Genomic DNA, 13,114 nt, shown 5'->3' with positions numbered 1-13,114 from the left:
ATTGAAAATGAAATTGATATAGGGAGTATAAGCTGACCTCCTCTACAGTACTCCTACAGATGGATGTGTCTAGGTCAGTGTTTCTCAACCTTTTTTCAGTCAAGGCACCCTTTAAATTATAAACCGTTTTAAGGCACCTTGTACTAAAGTGTAAAAACAATTCTAATGGCGCTTTTCCACTGCATGGAACCAGACGGTTCGGCTCGCTTTTGTGCTTTTCCACTGCTGGTACCGCATGGTATGGTGTAGGAAAGGTTCGGTAAGGTACGGTACGGCGGCGCTTTTCCACTGCATGGAACCGAACGGTACGGCTCTCAAAAACAGTACCTACTCGATTGTGGTTCCAACAGGTACCATACCCGGTACCATATCCCACAATCCTTTGCATGCAGTCACTACTAGCCACTGATTGGTCAGAGAATCCCACCCACCCCGTTGTTATCCCACCCACTTAACTTTAGTACTACTTTAGTGGAAAAGCAAACCATACCGTACCGTACCGAACCGTTCCAACACCGTACCATGCGGTACCAGCAGTGGAAAAGCAAACCGGGCCAAGCAGGGACGAGTAGAGCCGAGCCGGTACTTGCAGTGGAAAAGTGCCACAATAGTTTTACATAATGCAGCAGCATCGACACATGTAGGACCCCCAACATTAGAGGCAATTTATTCTTCCAAAGCAAATACACTTTTGCACACTGGTACCGACTAGTATTCCAGTGTTTCTCCTCTCCCTCAGTTTCTCTCCATCACTCAGCTAACGTGACCTCAGTGCTGAGGGAGAGGGGCAGAGGAGGGTCAAACAAGGATGCTGTGCAGACGATCATTCCCTTCTTATCAACACTGATGACATCACTGGTTTTTAGGATACCAGAGGCGGGAAGGTTGAAATGGTCCACAATGAAAACCTGTGGTTTTGTGTAACTAAAAGGCAGGCATCACCCACCTGCTGGCTTGTATACATTTTTGGGCAATTTTTAAGAATTTTGCCAAGGCACCCCTGAAAAACCCTCAAGGCACCCTGGTTGAAATAGGTTGCTCTAGGCATTTAAGCACACAATCCGTAAAGTTGAAATGCACCTGTCTTTATAAAATATAGTACAGTAAAACCTTGGATTGCGAGCATAATTCGTTCCGGAAGCATGCTTGTAATCCAAAGCACTCTTATATCAAAGCAAATTTCCCCATAAGAAATAATGGAAACTCAGATGATTCGTTCCACAACCATTTATTCATAAGTCCTTCAGTTTATAGTCCATATAAAAAGATTATAGCATTGCTATAGGTTATATAACCATAAAAAGTCCATCCACAAATAGCCACTTCCACAAGGGGATAAGAAGCAAAATCCAGTAGGAGCTACAGAGTATCAAAGAGAAGAAAGGCGCCTCTAAGTGTAGCAATATGGTTCCATTTAATGAAGGTACAACATTTAGCAACTCACATGGTTGATGAATAAAACAGGCACATCTAAGTATGCAGGCATCCGGGGTAAAGCTGTCCACATGGACTATCTTCTGCACCGCCGGCTGCCAGTCTGTAATCCTGACCGGGAAGACCACCCTGCAGTAAAGGGATCTAAAAGCGAGGGGCAGCATGGAAGGGATGACGTAGATGGCGGTGCAGAGGATGGTCTATGTGGACAGCTTTAGCCTGGATGCCTGCATACTTAGATGTGCCTGTTCCAATCATCAACCATGTGAGTTGCTAAATGTTGTACCTTCATTAAATGTAACCATATTGCTACACTTAGAGGCGCCTCTCTTCTCTTTTATACTCAGCTGTGACTTGAAGCTACTTGTATATCAAGACATCGCTTGTAAACCAAGTCAAAATTTATTTGAAAATTTTGCTTGTCTTGCAAAGCGCTCTTAAACCAAGTTACTCTCAAACCAAGGTTTTACTGTATTTATTAAACCAACAATATTGTAGAAAAAAAACACAAGTAAAAGGGCTATGCATAGCCTCCAATTTTTCCAAGAGACCCCAAAATGCCAAACCTGCGGAGCACATGGTATGAAAATAACATTTTCAAAGTTGCCCCCCCTCTCAATACACAGTGTCAGATTCATCCACTCACATTCTCAGATCTGAATGCAAGCAGCTATTTTCCTTTTATTATGTTATTATTTTGTATGACTCCCAGATTAAATGAGAGGTATAAACAAATAAATGAGTTAGCTGGCTTCCTACACAGCAGGGAATACTAGGACAGGCTGTTTGATGAGTAAGTATAGTTCACACACATAGGTGACAGCTGCGGGAAATAGAGCCTGTCCCTTAAATGGCAGAGTGACACAGAGCGAGAAACTATGACTGCTTTCATTTGTCTGGCACAATCCCACAAGTTACATAACTGTGTCTGTGGTGATGACACAACAGAAGTATGCATTTCAGGCTTCTCAAAGCCAGTTTAAAAAAAGACTGCAGGCTTTATTTAATCATGTGCTGCAAAGAACTACGGTAGGTAGTAACCCGCAGTAACCTGAGTTTTCACAAAATAACAGCATCCTGATGCTAGCATTATCTGCTGAACAGAACAGGGGTTGGTCTTCAAGAAGAGGATCCCAGCGCAAGAAAATGGTTAAAGCCTAAATCTACGTGAAATCTAAACACAAAAAAAAAATCCCTGTTTGTGGCGGGCATCATGGACCCACCCCTTGGGGGTGGACTTCATCATGGCGCCCCGGAACACACAGTACAATGCACAGATGTCACCGACGTTCTCTGCATCTTTGAGGACTGCCCATCACTGGAGAAGAAATAGAGTACCATGTGCCCAACCTGAATAAAGATTTAGTATACAAAGAAAATAAAAAACATGTAGGGGTGTTTCTAGGATGATGGGGGTTGGGGGGGGGTGTGGAGGAAAGGTGGAATTGGCCCAAATGCAACCTAAACATTTTGTTTTTCTGTCCCTATGACATCAGAGCAGGAAGTCATATAGGCAGCAATAAGAGCAAACAACTCACCAACGAAATGACAAAATAAAACAGAACTCTCCCTACTCAATCCAAAGCCAAAATATTTTGGATAGCATTGGTTATTAAGTTTAAAATTACCGTAAGAAAATCTAATGCTGGTCATACATGGCTTGAATAGTGTAAGGAGGCCTAATGCTGGTCATACATCCCGCAAATCTTGTAAGGGGGCCTAATACTGGTCATTCATTGCTCGAATAGTGTAGGGGAGCCTAGTGCTGGTCATACATCCCGCAAATCTTGTAAGGAGGCCTAATGCTGGTCATACATCCCGCAAATCTTGTAAGGGGGCCTAATGCTGGTCATACATCCCGCAAATCTTGTAAGGGGGCCTAATGCTGGTCTTACATCCCGCGAATAGTGTAAGGGGGCCTAATATTGGTCATTCATTGCTCGAATAGTGTAGGGGGGCCTAATGCTAGTCATACATGGCTTTAATAGTGTAAGGGGGCCTTATTGCTGGTCATACATTGTTCAAATAGTGTAAGGGGGCCTAATGCTGGTCATACATCCCGCAAATCTTGTAAGGGGGCCAAATGCTGGTCATACATCCCACGAATAGTGTAAGGGGACCTAATACTGGTCATTCATGGCTCGAATAGTGTAAAGGGGCCCAATGCTGGTCATACATGGCTTGAATAATGTAAGGGGCCCTAAGGCTGATCATACATGGTTCAAATAGTGTAAGGGGGCCTTAATTCTGGTCATACATGGTTCACATTGTGTAAGGGGGCCTAATACTGGTCATACATTCCGTGAATCTGGTAAAGGGGCCTAATACTGGTCATTAATGGCTCGAATAGTGTAAGGGGGCCTAATGCTGGTCATACATTCCATGAATCTGGTAAAGGGGCCTAATACTGGTCATTCATGGCTCGAATAGTGTAAGGGGGCCTAATGCTGGTCATACATTCCATGAATCTGGTAAAGGGGCCTAATACTGGTCATTCATGCCTTGAATAGTGTAAGGGGGCCTAATGCTGGTCATATATGGCTTGAATAGTGTAAGGGGGCCTAATGCTGGTCATATATGGCTTGAATAGTGTAAGGGGGCCCAATGCTGGTCATATATGGCTTGAATAGTGTAAGGGGGTCTAATGCTGGTCAAAAATAGTGTAAGGGGGCCTAAAGATGGTCATTCATGGCTCGAATAGTGTAGGGGGGACTTATGCTGGTCATACATGGCTTGAATAGTGTAAGGGGACCAAATGCTGGTCATACATGGCTTGAAAAGTGTAAGAGGGCCTTAATGCTGGTCATACATGGGCTGAATTTTGGCAAATTCCTGCTGAATTGTCTGCAATGTGGGACAAGGGTGGCCCTGTCACACCACCTAGCTCGACAAACTTCGATCTGAAAATTGAAGGAGCCGGAAGAAAAATTTTCAGCCGTGGCTGCAGCCAATCAATAGCCAAATGTTTAGCATGGACTGAGGAATCTATTGATTTCTCTATCTTAATGTGTATGACTAGCATAACTGTAGAGCATAACTCTCACTGCAGGGAGCTCTGTGCGGTATTATGTACAGCTCCTAGCAGTCTAGTTCTGTTACACTAATTAAAACTTTTTCCAGACCAGTTGCCTCCCATTAACCATATACTGGCTAGTTGAGGTGAGCAAGCTAAAAAAAATGCATATTTCACATTTATACAACTGATTTATTTGTTTAACTCATATACAGTGCAGTAATATTCAGCAGTATTTTATAGAGAATACTAAATGGTTTACTTCTGTCCCCAGAGGAGTTTGCAATCCAATGACCATACCAGTCAAAGGTAATTTGCCTACCAGAATATTTTTGCATTCTGAGAAACTGATCATGGGATAGCTATATTTATATTCATTGCTCCAAAAAATTAAAAACACATTTTAATCAGAGTATAGCATCAAGTCAATTAAACTCCTGGGATATTGATCTGGTCAGTTAAGTAGCAAAGGGGGTTGTAAATTAGTTTTAGCTGCTTTGGTGTTAATGAAATTAACCTCAGGTGCACTAGATAGGCAGCGAGACAACCTACAAAACAGGAATGGTTTTACAGATGGAGGCCACTGACATGCTTTTTCCCTACTCATCTTTTCTCACAGTTTTTTTACTAGTTTTGCATTTGGCTAGAGCCAGTGTCACTACTGGTAGCATGGGGCAATATTAGGACCCTACAAAGGTTGCACAAGCAGTCCAAGTCCTCCAGGATGGCACATCAATACGTGCCATTGCCAGAAGGTTTGCTGTGTCTCCCAACACAGTTCCAAGAGCATGGAGGAGATTCTAGGAGACAGGCAGTTACTCTAGGAGAGCTGGACAGGGCCGTAGAAGGTCCTTAACCCATCAGCAGAACTGATATCTGCTCATTTGTGCAAGGAGGAACAGGATGAGCACTGCCAGAGCCCTACAAAATGACCTCCAGCAGGCCGCTGGATTGAATGTCTCTGACCAAACAATTTAGAAACAGACTTCATGAGGGTGGCCTGAGGGCCCGATGTCCTCTAGTGGGCCCTATGCTCACTGCCTGACATTGTGGCATTTGATTGGCATTTGCCATTGAACACCAGAATTGGCAGGTCTGCCATTGGCGCCCTGTGCTTTTCACAGATGAGAGCAGGTTTACCCTGTGACAGACAAGAAAGGGTCTGGAGAAGCTGTGGAGAATGTTATGCTGCCTGTAATATCATTCAGCATGACCGGTTTGGTGGCGGGCCAGTGATGATCTGGGGAGGCATATCCATGGAGGGATGCACAGACCTCTATGAGCTAGACAATGGCACCCTGACTGCTATTAGGCATCAGGATAAAATCCTTGAACACATTGTCAGACCCTACGCTAGTGCAGTGGGTCCTGGGTTCCTCCTGGTGCACGATAATGCCCGGCCTTATGTGGCGAGAGCATGCAGCCAGTTCCTGGAGGATGAAGGAATTGATACCATTGAATGGCCCCTACGCTCGCCTGACCTAAATCTAATAGAACACCCCTGGGACATTATGTTTCAGTCCATCCAACGCCGCCAGGGTGCACTTCAGTTTTTTTAGGAACTCAATGATGCCCTGTTCCAGATCTAGGAGGAAATACCCCAGGACACCATCCGTCGTCTCATTAGGAGCATTCCCCGACGTTGTACAAGCAGGTGGGAGCCAAACAAACTACTGAGTACCATTTTGAGTTGCTGCAATGAAGTTTCAGCAAAATGGACTAACCTGCTGCTTCATTTTTTCACTTTGATTTTCAGGGTGTCTTTGAATTCAGCCCTCTATAGGTTGATCGTTTTCATTTCCATCAAACGATATGGCATCCTTTCATTCCTAACACATTACCCAGTCTATATCAGTATAGATATCCAGCATGATAGTTTTCCCCTATTGAGATCTGATGTGTTTTCAAAGTGTTCCTTTAATTTTTTTGAGCAGTGTATATTTTCTCCAAAGATGCTTTAAAGCAAATCTTAACCCTGAAACACAATGTGGATGTACCTGGAGCCCGACCCCTCCCTCTACCACATTTGAGTACTCTGCCATTTCTATGGTTTTGCGAGGCAGGACATCCTCCTCTCTTGTGTAGGTGAGAATGACATTGGGCTTCAGGACCCGGCAGAGACATTTGCCAGATCTGCATCCACGCAGGTTGCCATGTGCAACCACAGAGAAGTGAAGGGTGTTTAGGCAGAGCCCTTCAGGGCACATACACATTAACCAGACTATCAAAAATGGCAGCACTGGTGGAGGAGGGCAGAATCACAATTAAGGGGAATTAAGTTTCTCTTAAGGGTGCTCATGCGTCCTTGATAAATTAGACGCTGTTTCAGGATGTATAATTATATGTGCACACCCATTTCAACTATGCGGTTTGAAAGAAAATTATGTTGATTGCATGATACCCTCATAAAGTTATTTATTTTGGGTTATAGTGTGACCTTGGTAAATTACCATAAAATAAATATACTATATATTTTTTTTTTTTTGGCCCGGTATACCACCCCTTCTTTATATGCATAAAATATAAAAAAAATATATATATACTGCATGCTAGGTCTACTTTACATCTTTTTTTTTTCCAACACTAGCCTGGCATTTATTTACTGGCCAAATGATAACATTACAGCAGAATGACAGCAGCGTCCATACCCTTGAGCCTGTTCTTGTTCACCTGCGTTTGAACGTTTAAAGTTCACTTTCTGGTGTACTGCTCCTGTGCAGAGTCCAGGGAGAAATTATTAACCATTTCCTGACAGCACTGCTCTGTTTGATCAACCTCTGCATACTGCAGAGCCATGACTCAGGAAAGCCTAAGCTCTACATTCTTTACCACTTATCTGCCATTTTTTGGAGGATGCCTATATAAAACATATCATGTTCCACACATAATATAAAGAGACAGCACCAGTTCCATGTCATTTGCATGCTTTATACGGCATAAAACAAGGCAAATCAAATACTTTTGTAACTCAGGGACCACATATTTGCAGCAAGTGTAGGAAATGTGTATGAAAATATAATCGTAGGTAATGATTCCATATACAGGAATCAGCAATTGTTCTATATGTGTTATGATAGTCTTCAGTATTAGTCTGTGATTGCACACTTTCTTGGCTCTTAATGCAGACACTCCTACGCTTAGTTTGACTTTTTCTTTACAAGGAATTACAACAGATTGAAACCAAGTCAACTTCAGGCACTTTAAGAAACAGCATTAACATGAAAATTGTATCTGACGCAAGCTCCACTTTAAATTAGTTTTAAACAATGGACAAGCAAAGGCAATTCTTCTGAGTACCACTGGACCTAAAGTGCACAATGTCAAACTTGGAGCTTTATCTTTAGCTTTAGTTAGTCATCCTCTACAGCAGGGATCTCCAAACTACGGTCCTCCAGCGGAACTACACCGCGAGGCATTGTAAAACTCTGGCATTCATTCACAGGCATGATGAGAATAGTAGTTCCTGAACTACTTTGGGGTAAGTGACTTTGGGGTAAGTGACTTTGGGGTTCTCTGGAAAGCACCGTGTAATATATTAGCCAGTATAGATGAGTGACTTTGGGGTTCTCTGGAAAGCACTGGGTAATATGTTATCTCTATATAAATAAGAACTATAAATTGACTAGTGACAGGTTGTTTCATACTTCTAGCCTGTTGGACTTCAGAGCGTGCTGAGATGTGAACATGACGCGGTGCCCTGGCATGAAATTAATGATTCTCAAGCCACCTACATTTTCAAAGCTTGTATTGAACTGTCGTACAGCAAGCGGCAGGTTGCCTTAAGGGCCTAAAGTGAAGATAAGCACACTACAATAACACAAGAAGAGTTGCAATGTGATTCGACCTTTGTTTTCAGCAGCAGAGGGTTTTACTGGCAAGCATGTAAAGCCATGATACTGTAAAGGAATACTACTGTATATCCGTATGTAAAGCCTATAAACCTGCAAGTGTTAGCTATTGCTACGCATGCAGTAATCCCGTACCAGTAAACTAGAAATAGAGTGCCTTCAAGACGGCTGATAGCTCAGAACGATGCCTCCCATCACTGTGATTTGCAGAAATAAGCCAACGTGTAATTACAACAGTTCCTTCCTGTTAGTAAAAGACAGTCATTCAGACAATCCATATGTTGCCTAACCCAAGTTCAGTTTTCAGAAGAAAAAGTGTCTGGTAGACTTTAACCTCCACATATAAAACTTACTCTAGTAATGTACGGTAAATGGTTTTCTACTGGGCCATCCAGACTGCCAAACATTTATATAACTCCAGAGCCCCAAGTTCTATTTGTATCTAAACCAACCCTATATCGTACCTCTGTCCCAGAAGAGAATAACACTTTTGTCAAAAACCCACATTTATAAGTTCCTCCACCTATAACAACTACAAACATGTGGGAGAATGTTAAAAAGTTCAAACCGTTGCATTCAGATTCTTCCTCATCCACATATGATATCAAGGCACATGTCAATCATAAACAAAAACAGCTCTGCCTCTATGATCCTAGAGTAGCTTTCATTACTATGTGTACATCATAACCATGGAATGGTGGGAGTTGGCACAAGCACAGTATGACTCCAATCATTTCCAAGCAGGGCGCCACAGACCAAACAATTACTCCGAGCTCCAGCTTACATTTCTTTTCCAAGCTACCACTTTCTGTAGACCCATGCCTACAGTAAGCATAGTAACCCACAGCAGCCAATCAACAATTATTTTCATTGACCAAATGAGTCTAATCTGAAAGGTGACAAGAGAGGAAAAAACAACAATGGTTGCTATGAGTACATTTACATAAGTTTCATTTCACACACCTTTTTTTGCTTTAAATACTGTCTTATAAAAGAGCGACATACATTAAAAAAGTTACCTTACTTTAAAATAATAACAACAGTCACAGGTATATACGTCTACATCTGTAAATCTGCAAAAAGAAACTACCGTAGATTTCCTAGCACAAACATGACCGCAAACTCTTGGGTGTCAGCAAGAATAAATAATGATAGGACCACTTCCCACTTCCATTCATACTGGATATACATTTTTCATTACTTACCTACACAATGGCCCCACAAGATTTCCCTCTGTTTGATGACCAGTTCCCTGAGTCACTTTCCTTAACTAGTTGTTGGACTGACACTCCGCTAACATCGCATACAATGCAGGACCCGGGATCCTGTACTGTAAATGATGACATTGAGAGTCTATCCACATTCCAAGCCAGGCGAGGAAGAGGGCGATGCGTCAGCTGCTACAGGATGAGGTGTAAGGTAAGTATTTATCTTTATTACAACCCCCTAGACTAAATAAGCATTATAGTGTGTGTGTGTGTGTGTGTGTTTCGGGGAGGATGAATTGTTCATTTTTTAAAGTTTCTTTTTTTTATATGAAGTGAGAACTGCAGAACTTCCTAAAAAAAATATGCTAGCTGCCTGGCTTTCACTTTGGCCCTCTGACTTACTAAACCAGAACAATTATTCAGAACAGAACTTCTAAATTTCCTGATCTAAAAACTAGTTCTGGGTCAGTGACACAGAAAATACTGAAACCAAAGAGTCTACATAATAGCCAGGCAACTAGCATATTTTTAAAGAGATCAATAATTGTAGCCTCCATGCTCTTCTTTGGAACTGAATACTTGAAGAAGTAGCAGGTTTAAAAATGTCAGCAGAATTCCTTGCTTGGACTACTGCATAAGCAATGAGCTGTGTGCTGAAGAATACTGCTAACTTATAGAGAAGATCCTGAAATATTTGCATAATCATCCAAGAATTATATTAAAATATTTTATATATGTGAAATGTATAGAAAAGTGCGCTGATCCAAATTAGGGTATGCTGCTACCTTAGAGTGAAAATTAGTGCGATGAAAAGGTATAAATCAGGTGCGCTAACCCAAAAAATATATAAATAACACAGCATAAAAAATTATGATACGTGGTATGATAAGAACACAAAGTATATCAAGGAGGGAATAACACAATGGCAAAACAAGTGCAAATCAATAAAATGAGTCCGGTGAATCACCAATGTGTATCAAACAATAGTATCCAAAAGAATATGTGATAAACAGTCCAATTCAAAGGTGAATCCAAAAATTCGTGCTGTAAACACAATATAACTGAAGAAGGTGCAAGCCACGTGATAGAAAGGTTCAGCGTCCCACCACCAGCTTAGCTCCTTACCAGAAAGTAGAAATAAAAGGGAATATAAGGATATCCCTGCTCCAGAGATCACATGGCTTGCACCTTCTTCAGTTATATTGTGTTTACAGCACGAATTTTTGGATTCACCTTTGAATTAGACTGTTTACCACATATTCTTTTGGATACTATTGTTTGATACACATTGGTGATTCACCGGACTCATTTTATTGATTTGCACTTGTTTTGCCATTGTGTTATTCCTACCTTGATATACAGTAAAACCTTGGATTGCGAGCATAATTCGTTCCGGAAGCATGCTTGTAATCCAAAGCACTCTTATATCAAAGCGAATTTCCCCATAAGAAAAAATGGAAACTCAGATGATTCGTTCCACAACCATTTATTCATAAGTCCTTCAGTTTATAGTCCATATAAAAAGATTATAGCATTGCGATAGGTTATATAACCATAAAATGTCCATCCACAAATAGCCGCTTCCACAAGGGGATTAGAAGCAATATCCAGCAGGAGCTACAGAGTATCAAAGAGAAGAGAGGCGCCTCTAAGTGTAGCAATATGGTTCCATTTAATGAAGGTACAACATTTAGCAACTCACATGGTTGATGAATAAAACAGGCACATCTAAGTATGAAGGCATCCGGGGTAAAGCTGTCCACATAGACTATCTTCTGCACCGCCTGCTGCCAGTCTGTAATCCTGACCAGGGAAGACCACCCTGCAGTAAAGCGATCTGAAAGCGAGGGGCAGCATGGAAGGGATGACGTAGATGGCGGTGCGGAGGATGGTCTATGTGGACAGCTTTAGCCTGGATGCCTGCATCCTTAGATGTGCCTGTTCCAATCATCAACCATGTAAGTTGCTAAATGTTGTACCTTCATTAAATGTAACCATATTGCTACACTTAGAGGCGCCTCTCTTCTCTTTTATACTCAGCTGTGACTTGAGGCTACTTGTATATCAAGACATCGCTTGTATATCAAGTCAAAATTTATTTGAAAATTTTGCTTGTCTTGCAAAGCGCTCTTAAACCAAGTTACTCTCAAACCAAGGTTTTACTGTACTTTGTGTTCTTATCATACCACGTATCATAATTTTTTATGCTGTGTTATTTATATATTTTTTGGGTTAGCGCACCTGATTTATACCTTTTCATTTTATATATGTTGTCTTGCACTTGATGCCTCTATGTACTGACAGAAATACGGAGACTGCTATTGCCGACGTTTTTCTGAAAACGCAAACTGCTTGGCTGCCTCTGTATTTAATACTTTCTCACTCACTAAATTGTAATGAACTTACACAGCCTGCAAAGTTGGGGAGATGGCAGAAATCCCGACCTGCATACTTGTCAGTGTATTAGAAGAATTTGTTTAGCACAATGGCCAGACAACTAGTCTTTTCAGAAGGAGAGGTAAACACTGGCACTGGCAGTTCATTTATTATCTTTGTAGAATTTTTTAATCTCAATCCATTGTAAAATACATATTAAGACATCCATTGCTAGTCTTCTTGTGAAAAATACTAACTACCTGGCTGTTATGGTACTCACTGGCTTCAGTACTTCCAAGGGTAATGATCTCTGAGGTCCCCTTCAGCTCTCACTGGCTTCTCCTGATGACCTCCATGTCACTACTGTCAATGCAAAGAACCAGCGAGAACTGTGAGAGACTCAGGAGATGGACACTTCTAAAGTTGTTGGTCTCCCAGTGAACTTCGGGAGACCATATCTCTTCATGGGAGCGAAGGAAAAGTAAGTATCTCTCTTCTTTACTGGTACATGCTTGCTTGATAAAGGTTGCTTTAAATAAGGGTCTACATCAGACATCCACTAGGTGGCGTGTGTTGTATTTAAACTTTGCTTTTGGCTATTGCACTTTACAGCACAGCAAGCCAGCTTCTCAGATGTACATTTATAAAATGCAGATGAAATATCTGTAGGGCTAGGAACACTCCTTGATGATGGGGAATTGTCTTGGGTGCACAGACACTCCAGCTTGCAAATAGAAAACATGAAATAACTGATCTAGTGTGATCGCCTGCATTCCAAACTAGACACATGCATTCCATTAGCAGCCCTAGAGAAGCAATCTCAGATGACTAACAATTTAAGGAGCATATTACCTTTTTTCATCTGGCTCTGACAAGCAGTCCAGCCCGCTAAGATTCTGGTCCATTCAACGTAATTCCATCCAGAACCAATCAGAAGAGACCAAGGCGGGCTCCGCCCCCAGCTGCCCGATGTTCATGGGACACCGTCGTGTTCACATGGAGGCAGGTTCTACGATGTCCATGGACAGACCATTCCCTCCTCAGTCAGAGGGGGGCCTCGTTTCTTAAGGGGCCCCCTGAAAAGAAAAAACAGAAAAAAAATAATACAATTACTATTTGCATGCATCAGCCTGAGATATGAAAAAGAATTATGAATACATACAGAACAAAGTAGTTTATAATGTATAGATTATGTTTATAATCACTTAATTTTCTATGCTGCAATATGGCTTAAT

The 13,114-nt window shown here is 41.7% G+C and overlaps 1 protein-coding gene across 4 annotated transcripts in view; it reads right to left on the bottom strand.

Moving 5' to 3' along the window:
• THRA (thyroid hormone receptor alpha) overlaps nucleotides 1-12,928 on the bottom strand; it is a 120,831-nt gene extending 107,903 nt beyond the window's left edge. For all 4 annotated transcript variants that reach the window (XM_082271409.1, XM_082271410.1, XM_082271411.1 and 1 more), the window contains exon 1: nucleotides 12,732-12,928. In XM_082271409.1, the coding sequence (XP_082127535.1) occupies nucleotides 12,732-12,784 (53 nt within the window). In that variant the 5' untranslated portion in view covers nucleotides 12,785-12,928. The remainder of the gene's footprint in view (nucleotides 1-12,731) is intronic.
• Between the last annotated feature and the right edge of the window lie 186 nt (nucleotides 12,929-13,114).

This window comes from Pelophylax lessonae (genome assembly GCF_965119305.1).
Source record: "Pelophylax lessonae genome assembly, chromosome: 11".
Lineage (NCBI taxonomy): Eukaryota > Metazoa > Chordata > Amphibia > Anura > Ranidae > Pelophylax > Pelophylax lessonae.
This window is presented reverse-complemented; position numbering and strand designations above follow the sequence as displayed.